The 13234-nt window shown below is 42.1% G+C and overlaps 1 protein-coding gene across 1 annotated transcript in view; it reads right to left on the bottom strand.

Moving 5' to 3' along the window:
• CUZD1 (CUB and zona pellucida like domains 1) overlaps positions 1–13234 on the bottom strand; it is a 253994-nt gene continuing 240760 nt past the window's right edge. The window contains exon 9 of the mRNA XM_078643992.1: positions 1–372. Within this exon, the coding sequence (XP_078500118.1) occupies positions 197–372 (176 nt within the window). The 3' untranslated portion in view covers positions 1–196. The remainder of the gene's footprint in view (positions 373–13234) is intronic.

Raw genomic sequence — 13234 nt, 5'->3', positions numbered from 1 at the left:
TATTGTATTTATTTTTATTACATTTGTGTACAGCACTCCCCACACCTTCTCTGCCACTTCTTGTGGCTCTTCTGTGGATCTTATTTCTTCCCATCTCCAGGAATGATCAGTTAGATACACCAAGGATCAGGAGAGACATTGGGTGTCATCACTTGCTGTTGGAGTGCCCTCTTGCTGCAGGTACCAAGGCAGGCCCTTAGAGGCCAGGCACCTTCTGGTACCTGTACCCGGAGTGGGTGTTCCTATAGGACCTCAGAGCCCCCAGCACCAGGATCACTGCGTTAACGGCCAGTACCACCACAGCGACGAGGAAGATGCCAGTGGTGCCCTGCGACCCTGCAGTAGCATCAGACTGGGCTCTGTTGATAGCATCTGGGCATGGGAAGAAAATAATTCATGAGTCAATTAAATATATTCCAGTCCTAAATCTTTTTCTTTAAGCACCCAAAACGCTATTCTCACCGAGCCGGAACAAAGACAGATAGTGCCATCCTTGACCAATTGAGGCAGTAACTGCTAAGCTTGATAACGGGTATGAAATTGGTGTAGCACACATCACAAATGCTATTGTCAATACATGTTATTCTTGTACATCTTGGCGACAGTCATCTGTAAGACTTACTGGTATAAAGTTGAATTGCTGAGTCAATCTGCTAGAATCGGAATTTGTGAAATATTGCTACAACCAGATTTTTACAGTAGTTGCACACTCTACTATATAGGTGTTACATTATGACACTACAGTCCCTTCTCAGGAGGACTGCTGTACTTGAAGTTCCTCCCCTGACTAACAGCTGTTTAACGTTGTATCCCTGTGATCTACCTGAGGTGCTATTTCGGATATTATCTGGCCTTGCAGACTCGGAATTTGAACATGTTTTGCACAAAAGGCTCAGTCTGAAAGTTTAAGAACCGATTCTAAATTACATTTATATTGAACAAAACTTGTTGTAGGAAATATTAAAGATTAGCACACTGCAAAAAATATAAAACACAAACATGTAGCATGATAAAAAGCCTGAACAGAAACCGTACCGCTGCGTGTGGTTAAAAACCTGTTTAGGCCCAAATCCCTTATTGAAACAAGTAAGGTGAAAAGGTCACATAAGGATACAAACAAATAAGGAAACTTAAGAGGATTTTCAGTTATAGGCCAACTCATGCTTAAAAGGACTAAAAGCATATACAATTCTAAAACAAGTCCATCTGCACGTACCCCATGCCTTCATATCGATCACGCCCTGATTAAACCATGGGGACAGGTATTCAAATTAGCCCAGTACACATAGAGATCTAAGTTGCCTGATTCGACAATGGATGCTGGGAAGTAAATTAGTTCTGAGCACACGGAAGTCTTGGGTGCACAATACTGGAAGCATACACTTTACTTAAATTACATTTACCATACAGCACATATGGATTCGCAAGCAGATGAATGCTCACTTTACAAGCATTTTTTGAGAGTATAATAATGTGTAATGGATGGGGTCGGATATCGGGGTTATAATGTCTCATGTCTTCAAGTGTTTTTCCATCTTAAATCTGTAAGCTGCAAGTCAGCCATTAGTTGCTGTCTATAATAAACCTTTGTAAAATCATGTATAAAATGGCCTGCCTTAGAGTAGGAAATTGAGAAAGCCTTTAGTAGAACTGAGATGCAGACTGTGCTGTATGCTGAAGGTTTTTCTCCCCGTCGTGACAGTTAGTAAGCACTGTCTTTGCATTGCCACAAGGAATCCATGAGGTTATTCCATTGTGGAGGTTCCAAAGACACCCCACAACAGTTGGCGAGCCAGATAGGAGATCCATTTTGCTCCCACCTGACTGCTACCATCGGAAGACTGCCTAGCTCCGATGCAGAGATCAATCCAGACTGTTTGATGAGGTAAGCAGACATCGTGTTTCAACTGAAGTTCTGCCTGTGCGCGGCGTTTGGGGAGGATCTGGGGACTGCCGGAGAGGCCGGATCATGATCTTAGTGCATTAAACTTGCCTTTCTTGTCAATGCTAAACACGGGTGTAAATATGTTGTAAATATAAGATACAAGGCTGAAAGAGACGTAAGGGTACTGCATGCAAGATCTCACAAAAAAAGTTAAGACTCCTACGTAACTAGTAAACATGTGATTCCCACCGGCGACTTGGAAGTGGTCAGTTTAGGTACTTTGAAATTAGAAAGTGCCAATATGTGTTTCCAATTGACAGAGAGGGACAGCTGAAAGGCTGGTGTCGCTAAACTTTACCACCAGTTAAAATTTGAACCATCAGATTACCGATCCTGGACCTAATGTCCAGAAATCACTCCATGGTCTCTAAGATGCATGGTTTGAAAGGAATCTCCTCTAGGGCTTGGAGGAAAGCGGCCAGGGGTTGCTAGTTGCATTTACCAAAATGTAGAATAGAGATGTGATTATCTCCCTGGAATAGAAGTCATTTTGTATATTGCTTTGCTGAAGATGAGCACGTGCGTGTCTTCCAGTGAAAAATGGCCATAGTATGATGAGGTCATGTAGTATCGAATAGTATGAGCATTATTGTTTGGAATATACATTGCATATGCGAAAAGTTTGTATTGCAATGTTCCCCATATAATTGGTGAAACGAAATGTTTAAAGTTGCATGTATATTGCAAAAGCAATAAGTTACACAACTACACAAAATGTTCCTATTTTTAAGATGCGTCCAAGCCTATTATAAATAAAGTAATATCTAAACAGATAGGAATACAGGTTAAAGTAATACAATATTAAATATAGCTCATAATGGAGACTCCCTTACAGCGTATTCAGAAGGTTTACCCAAATAATAATAAGAAACTGCAAAAGTATAGCCTGGAGTGGTTTAAAGTCACCCAAAAGCAGATATTTATCTGGCCTAAAGAAGGAAACTTTGATGATAATATAATTAAACATGTTGTCACATACCTCTGAAGTAAATATGCAGGAGCCAAATTTCAGAAAAGGGAAGCCACAGTAGCATTGTGAAGAATCTTTTGTGAAAAGGCAAAATACTCCTCACCTGAAAATACCCCATCGGTTCCCCTACCACCATATAATCCTATTAGCCCCCCCTCCCATGGTACCTAGCATCTACCCACTATTGCAGCTACAAGAAGCCGCTGTGGGTTTTTAAACCCTGAGATTGCAAACCCTCCACCTTCCCGTAAGCCACCCCAAGTTCACCCAGCAAGGGTAGGAGACTCCCAAGTTTCAGGGCAACTAGAAGTGTAGTTCGTACTGCACCAAGACGCATCCTTTCTCTAGCAGGACAAAAGCAAGAACAGTATCCATGGGATAGTGATGACCCCACAGCGAAGGGGTGATGCAGGGTGGAGTAACCACGTGTATAGGACTATAGGCATAGCATAGTGACCAGTAGCTCAAGGAGGAAAACAGGAGAATAGAAGCACTGCAGATAGTTCAATCCCTTGGCAAAGGAGAAGGGGAGTGTAATAGTCTCACCCGAGAGTGTACAGGACTGACTAGAACAAAGTGAGAGTAGGAGAGACACAAGTGAGGTGAGAGGAGTATAAGGATGACTTGCCAGAACAAACTGAGAATTTTTGGGAGAATAACGGATAGGATGAAATCTATACACTGGCATGTGGAGCGCATGGGAAGCTGCTTAAAACCCCAGTAGCAAGTCACTCCACTTATGATATCCAAGAGAGACCCTTTATTGACTTGGACTACACAAGGGGTGCATGTAGTGCGCCAAAACCGGCTGACACGAGGGAAAGCAAGAATGTTGTGCTTCCGAGAACTAGGAAACCTTGAGCAGCAGAGCTTGAGTGATTGCAATTCCAAGGTACCCATGGCCTGTCAGACCCCAGGTCATTTGACCCCCATGATATGGCGAATGGGAAACAACATTTACAACGCAACTTTTACAACGAACTACCATTACAACGAATTTTTTACAACGCAAAAACTTTTACAACGCATACCATTACAACGCAGGATTTTACAACGCAAGTACCTTTACAACGCATACCATTACAACGTAAGTATTGGTAAGTATATAATTATTTTTAAAATATTATATGTTTGGGTTTTTGGGTAAAGGGGTATTTTTAGGGTTCAGGGTCAGTTTTCAGTTTTTGGGTAAAGGGGTATTTTTAGGGTTCAGGGTCAGTTTTCAGTTTTTGGGTAAAGGGGTATTTTTAGGGTTCAGGGTCAGTTTTCAGTTTTTGGGTAAAGGGGTATTTTTAGGGTTCAGGGTCAGTTTTTAGTTTTTGGGTAAAGGGGTATTTTTAGGGTTCAGGGTCAGTTTTCAGTTTTTGGGTAAAGGGGTATTTTTAGGGTTCAGGGTCAGTTTTCAGTTTTTGGGTAAAGGGGTATTTTTAGGGTTCAGGGTCAGTTTTCAGTTTTTGGGTAAAGGGGTATTTTTAGGGTTCAGGGTCAGTTTTCAGTTTTTGGGTAAAGGGGTATTTTTAGGGTTCAGGGTCAGTTTTTGGGTAAAGGGGTATTTTTAGGGTTCAGGGTCAGTTTTGGGTTTTTGGGTAAAGGGGTATTTTTAGGGTTCAGGGACAGTTTTGGGTTTTTGGGGTACAGGGTTAATTTGTAAAAATAAAATTATATTTAAATTAAATTAATTAAATGTAATTAAATAAATTAATTATATTTTAATAATTTAAATTAATTTAAATTAAAAAAAATATTTTTAGGGTTCAGGGTCAGTTTTGGGTTTTTGGGGTACAGGGTTAATTTGTAAAAATAAATTAAAATTATATTTAAATTAATTAAAATTTAATTATATTTGAATAATTTAAAATAATTTATATTAAAAAAAATATTATATACTTACCAATATTTATGTTGTAATGGTATGCGTTGTAAAGGTACTTGCATTGTAAAATCTTGCGTTGTAATGGTATGCGTTGTAAAAGTTTTTGCGTTGTAAAAAATTTGTTGTAATGGTAGTCGTTGTAAAAGTATGCGTTGTAACGTCATACATCCATGGTGAATGCTGAAGAGTGCATTTTGCATGGTGAGGGTGATCCAGATTGGGATTACTGCACATGAGAAAATGTCTGTATATGGCAGAAGTATCCCAGACAACACCATCCCCAGCATGCCACCACCCATTTGCATCAGATGCACCTGATACATAAGGGACGTGGGGCACCACATTATGTTCCTTGGCCACAGAAGGATAAGAAAAACCTCAGAAAACAATTGACACTGCTTACAGAAAGAGCAGGGAAATGGATCATGGCATTTGAAAAACAAACCGCAGGTATCACCCTGGCACTATGTGATGTAAAGAGCCTGCTTAGTTCCCTCATAGGGCATGAGACAGACACCGTGTTTCAAAAGGCTGGAGTAAGGAATGTTACCCTCACTGAAACCAGATGTGATCGATCTCCATTGAATTTGGTTAGAACTGTAGTATGGGATCAGACTAAGGAAAATGTACCCCAACAGGCCAGACATCAGATCTCTCATGAGTCAGTCTATGGAGCCAAATGAGGATCCTGCACAATACACCAATAAGATGAAAGAACAAGCATTGGCATAGGCAGTAGGTCTCGCCTTTGGGACCTTATAAGTGTTTAGCATGCAACAGTTGATGTTGTTGCACCAAGGATATTGTGCTGCATAACTAAATACTTATAAGGTCCCAAAAGCAAGACCTATTGGCTATGCCAATGCTTGTTTAAACTTCGAGCGTTGCTTCCTTCTCTCAGTTCGATAGAATCTTGCAAGGAGCATTGTGTCCTGCAACTGTTCTCATTGTTAAATATGCGAAAAATTTACTTCACGCCCGTTCCATCCTCCTGTAAAAGAACTCGCGCAATCTAAGCAGATGTAGCAAAGTTTGGTATCTGAAGCCCACATCAGCGATGTCCTGTGCTGTCAGAAGTTTGGGCATTTTATTAAAGACTGCAAAACTAAATGATAGGATATACAAAATGGAAGAGTAGGAATTAGGAAGAGTAGAAATTGTACAGTAGAGCCACAACCAAGTACGCAAATTATATATGTGTCCCAGACACCCTTGCAAAATTTGCAGCCACCAGCGATGCCCCAAGCACAGCAGACACTGCCTCCGCAAATCTCCCGGCCCCTCGATGGGGACTCCACTTTAAAGTGGACAGGGAGGTGTAGTTGGTGTCAAATTATTCAGCTTTGCTGACTGCAGCAGTAGATAAATTAGATAACCAGCTAAATGTAAAACATCAAGGAGAAGTAAACCCTCAGCCCCCTAGTTTAGTGAGGCGCTTAGCGCTGCCAAGAAGGTGTGCCATTGACAGGAATGGATTTGGAGGAAAAGCTATGATACAATTGAAAAAGAAAGATATATAGCTTTGCTTCCAGAATATAAAAACTCATAATTAAGGAAAAGTCTGACTTTTATATTAAATCTATAGTCACCCTGCTGCTCTACTAAAGCTTATTCCAAGCGGTTACAAAACCTTCCTGTCCTGCCAGTAAGAACAGGAAGGGTGCGATTAGGACTTTTGCGACACTTTCAGAATAAAGTTGAAGTTATTTTTAACAGATTTCCCCTAACATGTCTATGCTTCAGACCTTCAAGGATATTCACGCCAGGAACAAAAAAAGTATTTTTATGGAATTTAAATCTCTCTCAGAGGACCAAGTTACACAGACTATTCTTACTACCAAGTAAGGCTCTCCCATGGATCCCTGAACTTCAAAGATTATGCAGTTTATTCCTGAATTGGTAGCCTCACAATTGACAACTATTTTCAATGCAATTTTCAGGGCAGGTCTTTTTCCTAAGGTGTGGAAATCTTCATCTTTTCTGCCATTGCTCAAGAAACACAACTTGAACATTTTGGACCCTAATGGCTCTAGACCTAGCTCTAGGCTTCCGTTTCCAGTTAAGTTGATTGAGAAGGAAAGGAACTCTGTTATCAACATTATTGGATGACAACCATCTGTTGGATGAATCCCAATTTGGGTTCCATAAAGGACACTCTACGGAATCAGCCCTTATTGTTGCCACCAAGATGATTAGTGCAAAAAATACAATTGAGGGACAGCATGCAGAACAATGTCATACATTCGCCCCAGTACAGAGGTCTGTGCCTAAATCCATCTGTTTTTGCTCCCCATGCCATTCCAATTTGAACCCAGCCATATGCAAATCAGTCTTAACCCTGCACCCAATGAGAACAGTCCAACCAGGTCCTCCCTGGACTCGAAACAAGCATCCTAGGACCTGTTTCGGGGTGCCTCCTCTCATCAACCAGGATAGCTTGACTCCAGTGGCATGCAGAGCACTGGACCTACGTCTGGACATACCCGTCCCACTTGGGGTGACAAATGCTAAAAGAACAATTGATGGACAGAATGCAGAACAATGTCATACATTCACCCCAGTACAGAGATCTAGGGCTAAATCCATAGTTTTTTTTGCTACCCATGCCATTCCAGTTTGAACCCATGCATATGCAAATCAGTCTTGACCATGTGCCCATAGTCCAGGCCGAACTGCCAGGCCAGGTCCTCCCTGGACTGGAAACAAGCATCCTAGGACCAGTTTCAAGATTTCACCCCTCATCAGCCAGGATAGCTTGATTGCAGTGGCGTGGTGAGCATAGGATCCAAGTCTGGGCATACCCGTCCCAATCAGGGTGACAAATACAAAAAGAACAATTGATGGACAGAATGCAGAACAAGGTCATACATTCACCCCAGTACAGAGATCTGGGCCTAAATCCATCGGGCTCACTGTGTTACTGGGTTCAAGCTAGCCTGGCTGATGAGGAATGACGCCCCGAAACTGGTCCCAGGATGCTTGTTTCCAGTCCAGGGAGGTCCTGGCTTGGCAGTTCGGGATGGACTGTTCCCATGAGGCACAGGGTCAAGACTGATTTGCATATGGCTGGGTTCAAACTGGGGTGGCATGGTGAGCAAAAGAACAGTGGATTTAAACAAGATCTCTTGACTGAGGTAAATGTTTGATTTGGTCTGCATTCCGTCCACCATCTCTCTCTTCTGCTTTCTTGCACTAAGTGTGCCAGGTATGTCCAGACATGGGTCCCAGGCTCACTGTGTGACTGGATTCAAACTAGTCTGGGTGATGAGGGTTGATGCCCCAAAACCAGTCCCAGAATGCCTGTTTCTGGTCCAGGGAGGGCCTGGCTTGGCAGTTTGGGCTGGACTGTTCCCATGAGGCACAGGGTCAAGACTGATTTGCATATGGCTGGGTTCTAACTAGGGTGGCATGGTGAGCGAAAGAACAATGGATTTAACCCAGATCTCTTGACTTGTTGGTGAATGTTTGATTTGCTTTGCATTCCGTCCATCATCTGTGAGTCTTTTACCAAAATGATTAGGGCTACAGAAGATAGAGGGTACAATGCAGCCCTTATCCTGCTCGACTTGACTGTAGCCTTTGACACGGTCCACCATGACCTTCAGATTGACCGTTTAGAATGTCTGGGTATAGATGAGGTGGCTCTGTCTTTCTCTAGATCTTTTTTGACAGATCGAATGTAAACAATGACCCTGAGGGAATTTTCATCCCAACCCTTCTTGTTACCTTGTGGTGTTCCCCATGGTTAATCATTAAGTCCAACCATCTTTAACATCTATGTCACCCCTTTGGCAGCTCTTGTACAATCTTTCAGGTTGTCACTAGTATCATATGCCAATGACACTCTGATCGTGGTTTCACTTTCCAGTAAATGGCTAGACCTGAATGAAACCTTCCTTAACTGTATGAGGGTTGTTGGCATGTGGATATACAACAACTGTCTTAAGTTGAATTCCTCAAAAGCAGAAGTTATCCTTTTCGGAAGTATCTCTTTCTGGTACCTATCTCGGTGGCCAGATGAACTGGGTCTGCTTCCAGTACCAGTAGAAAAATCTGGGAATACTGATTGATGCAGACTCACTTACTAGGATCAAGTATATAATGTGATTTCCACCTCTTTTTATTTGTTCCATGGTATCAGGAAGATAGCGGTTTCTTCCTCCTAATTCGCTGAAAACAGTAAGGGCCAGAATGGACTATTGTAATGGCCTATATCAAAATCTCCAAATGTTGCCCAGAACACACTTCAGATTCTCTAAAATTCAGCAGCTAGGATGTTGATGAAAATTCCGAGACTCCAGTCTGCCGAGAGAGTATTTCTGTGTGTCCAGTTTTGTCAGTAACGCACAGGCCAGATGAGGAAGCCACTGTTACAGTGGCCATCAATGACACGATGTATACATTCCTCATAGATACAGGAGCAACAAAATCCTGCATTAGAGAAGGAGGCCTTTCGATCTCCAACAGATCAATGGACACGGGGATTCTCTTGGGAAGGTATAAGGGTTCCTTTTACCAAACCATTGGAGATGGAAGTAAGAGGGAGGCACATGGATGGATGTCTACTACTCTCTCCAGCTGCCCCAGCTAATTTGTTAGGAAGAGATTTGATGGCCAAATTAAATGTGCCCATTAATTTTTAATCTGATGATACCATGATTTGTTCCACCTTCCAGAATCATGGCATTGACTGTAGATTCCTCCACCAGAGACCAGATTGGGGCACGACCTGCTGATTAGGAGGCGTTTGCTACAGCGATATATAGCATTATAGCAGAGTATTTGGCATCATAGATCAAACAAGACTGGTTTGTTCCCAATTTGCACAACACAATTACCATGTGTCTGCATGAATATCATTTGCCAACAGTTTTCCCTAAGCACACACTTGAAGTGATACATTCCGCAACCAGAAGGTCCCTTTAAAACCCTTCATCTAGACTTTGTGGATATGATAGATCAGTGCAGTAACTAAAGGTACTTTATTGTGATGGTCTCCCTTTTCTCCTGATGGATTGAAGCAGGATCATGCGTCCATTGTGATGCCAAATCAGCAGGTGCATCCCTAATTCATGAAGTAATTCCACAATGGGGAATCCCAGAAGAGATAAGGTCCGACATTGTCTCTCATTTTTCAACTGCAAAATTTGAGCATATTTCTACACAGTTAGGAATAGAGCATAAATTGTTCTCCGAGTACCACCATCAGAGAAATGGTATTTTTGAGCACCTGAATGACCCCATGAAGAGTAAGAGCAGTAAGTTATGTGCTACACTGATCAAGAAATGGTTATACTGTTTGCCAATATCACTGTTTTCTCTTAGGAGTACACCCAGTTCAGACCCTCACTTGAAACCCCATCAAATAGTGACAGGGAGGTCTATAAATATTCAAGTCCATTCCACTAGGAGTAAAATACAGGGAGAAAACTCATCAGAAGTCTCGAATGCTGAGATGCACATGTGTGAACAGATGAAGTGTGCAAGATTCTTGTCCAAACCATTAGCCAAGGAAAAGGAGAAGCCCACCACTGCCGAGGTCAACCTAGCAGCTATACACGTGGTGGATCAAGTGTTCATCAGGAATTTTATCTGAAAATGGCCAGACAAATGCTTCGATGGCCTCTACATAGTAACCACGGTCACCCCCCACTGCCTTCAAGGAGGATGACAGGAAGCCCTGGTTTTTTCGCATCCACATTTTTCTCAACCCAGCATCTCACGAAGCAACATGAACCGTGCAAATGGAACAAGAGTGGGGATGAATATTGTCTCAAAGTTATTTTTTGAAAGAACACAAAAGAGATGTATTTTTGTTTTTGTTTCTTTTTTCTATTAATTCTATCCTTTGTGTTCTTTGCGAGCAACATATCCTCTAGTTCTAGTGTTTCTCATATCCGAAGAGAGCGCTCTAATAGAACTCTGACCCGTAATGCCCACACTCTGCTGTCAGATATGTGATATCCGCATATGGCATAAACACTATACTACCTCGGGTCTCTATATTTTTAGCACGTGGATGCTGTGTGGTGAAAAAGGTTATGTTCCCTCTGCAAGAAAAGTGTAAACAATGGGGGGATTATCCCTGGAGTACTAGAACCCTCACTCACCCGTAGGTGACACGCTTCATCATATGGGTTCCTCCTCCCAGCAGGAAATCCTAGTTCTGCTGAGGGCTACAACTCCCTCACTGTGAGGGAGGAGCTCAGGGATATTTTCAAATGGTGTTCCCTAGTGTAACTAGGATGCTAAAATCCCATATGTGAAAGTGTAGTGTGGTGAGGGCACAGCGCAAAAAAGTAAGTGAAAAAGGACTGATGGTGATCTAAAACTGCCTAGGAAGATGCAAAAATAATTTCTTTTTATTGAGTTGCTCTCACTGGCAGGATTAAAAATACAGTGCGTGGAACAGTATGGATTTAAAACTGTTCATTTAATGCGGTCAACATGTGTCAGCCAAATGATCAAAATTCTATGTATCGAAGGCTTTCTTCTGGACCAAATAGATATTGAAAAAGCGCTGCTGCTATTTATGAACTAGCGCTCAAAATATATAAACAAAATTAATAAATGAAAATTATATACAGCACCAGTAATCCTGCGAGGCTGTATCCGGATTTACTGGGATTATCCTCAATTGTAGGATAAGTTACCTCACCTTAACCTGGCTACAGCTAAGGGAAGGAGGCCCCGCTCTGTCTGTCGGTACCTCTTCTCGGTACTGAGCTGCCCCCAGAGGTAGCGCTTTAATAGCACTGTGACCCGTAATGCCCACGCTCAGCTGTCAGATATGTGGTATTCGCATATGGCAGACATAAGGTCAGAGAACACTAACGACTCTTGTTTTGCGTGCTCTCTAATTCCTCGTGCTACTGGATCCGATAGACTGCACTTTGTTAAAGAGGTACCCGCAGATACAACTCAGTGTATATTGCATCTCTACTTGTGTAGGATTAAGGCCCAAATGCAATTAACACATGTCAAAGTTGTATGTTTCCTAGTTAATGCCACAAAATATGATGCATTACCAGAAGTGCTGTATATTCTAACAGATAGTCACAGTATCCATGAAGAAATATCATGCATGAGAAAGACCGTCCGTCCCACCACAGTACATAGGACTGAGATGGTCCTAGATTTATAATTTCTGAGAGTAATGCGCCTGCAAACAAAGTGTAACCACTATTTTGTAAACCCCTTACCCTCAGATTGTGTTCAAAGGCCAGAACTAAGTCATAGGGTCAGTCTTTGCCCATGACTAATGGCATCCCAACATGAATTTTCCTGTAGGGCTATGTCTTTATAGAATTGCACTAATGTCAATAGGAAAATGTACATCTGGATTGAAAACATTTCATGTTACACTTGGGTAGATAGCACTGTAAGTACCCAGACTGTCATGAAACAAACTTTTGTTTCCTTATGTTTCAGGGGAAATAGTGCTAAAAATATGGGCCAGAATATTGGTTGTAGGACCATTGTTTTCCACGCTGACATGCAGGAGAGCACCTCCAGCGTCATGGATTTTTACTGGCAGTGCGGAGAACTGCTGTATGCCCAGTTACCACCAAACTGGGGAGGAAAGTGTTCCATCGTCACCTTGCATGCTCCAGTTTTAGTAATTCCCTGAATCAATATATTGGCTTTCTATAAACACCCCATGAGCTGTTCAATGACCTTGCTACACCATAACCGAAGGAAAAGAACTGCAGAGTTTGATGGCACACACTCTTGGAATGATGTTCCCCAGGAATGTCACCTGTTTAACATTGCTCAATTGCTTTTTGGGATCATCCAGCCATTCGTTCAAGCTAAAGCAGCAGTTTGCTGGCTCCAAATCACAAAGTGGGAGCTCCTCAAGATCATCAACACTACCAACAACGGCTTCAATGCAATAAAGGAAGAACTGCGTGCTATAAAAATGATGGTACTGTAGCACCGCTATGTACTTGATCTCATGATGGCAATGCAAGGAGGGGTATGCAAGAAAATAGGGACTGCTTTTTGAATGTTTATTCCAGCAAACAATGCAGACAGAGGCAATGCAGACACTGCATCACCTACAAATGAAAATGATAGATGAAGGAGGCACCCAATGTAGTTGGTTCAGTTTTATGGTTTTATCACTGCCGTCCTGGATGTCAGACTGTTGGGGGCTTTGTTACCAAAAATTGGGGTCCTATTGCTAATATATTTTGTGATGCAATTGATTCTGGCATGTTGCAGGAGAGTAGGCGCCAAGGCGGGAGGGTGTTTTTAGTTAGGGGACCAACACAGGAAGTGGATTCCCAGGGCTACCTGTACCACCTAGTGCCAAGTCCAGGACAGGATCAGAAGGAATTAGTTGAAATATCAACTAGAGGGGTGAAGGTTGTAGGAAATTTGAAAGATAAACACACTGCAGAAAATGTAAAATACAAACATATAGCGTGACAACAAGCCCAAG

The sequence above is a fragment of the Lissotriton helveticus genome, chromosome 5_1 (assembly GCF_964261635.1).
Source record: "Lissotriton helveticus chromosome 5_1, aLisHel1.1, whole genome shotgun sequence".
NCBI lineage: Eukaryota > Metazoa > Chordata > Amphibia > Caudata > Salamandridae > Lissotriton > Lissotriton helveticus.
The sequence above is the reverse complement of the archived record's forward strand: the minus strand, read 5'-3'. Positions and strand labels throughout refer to the sequence as shown.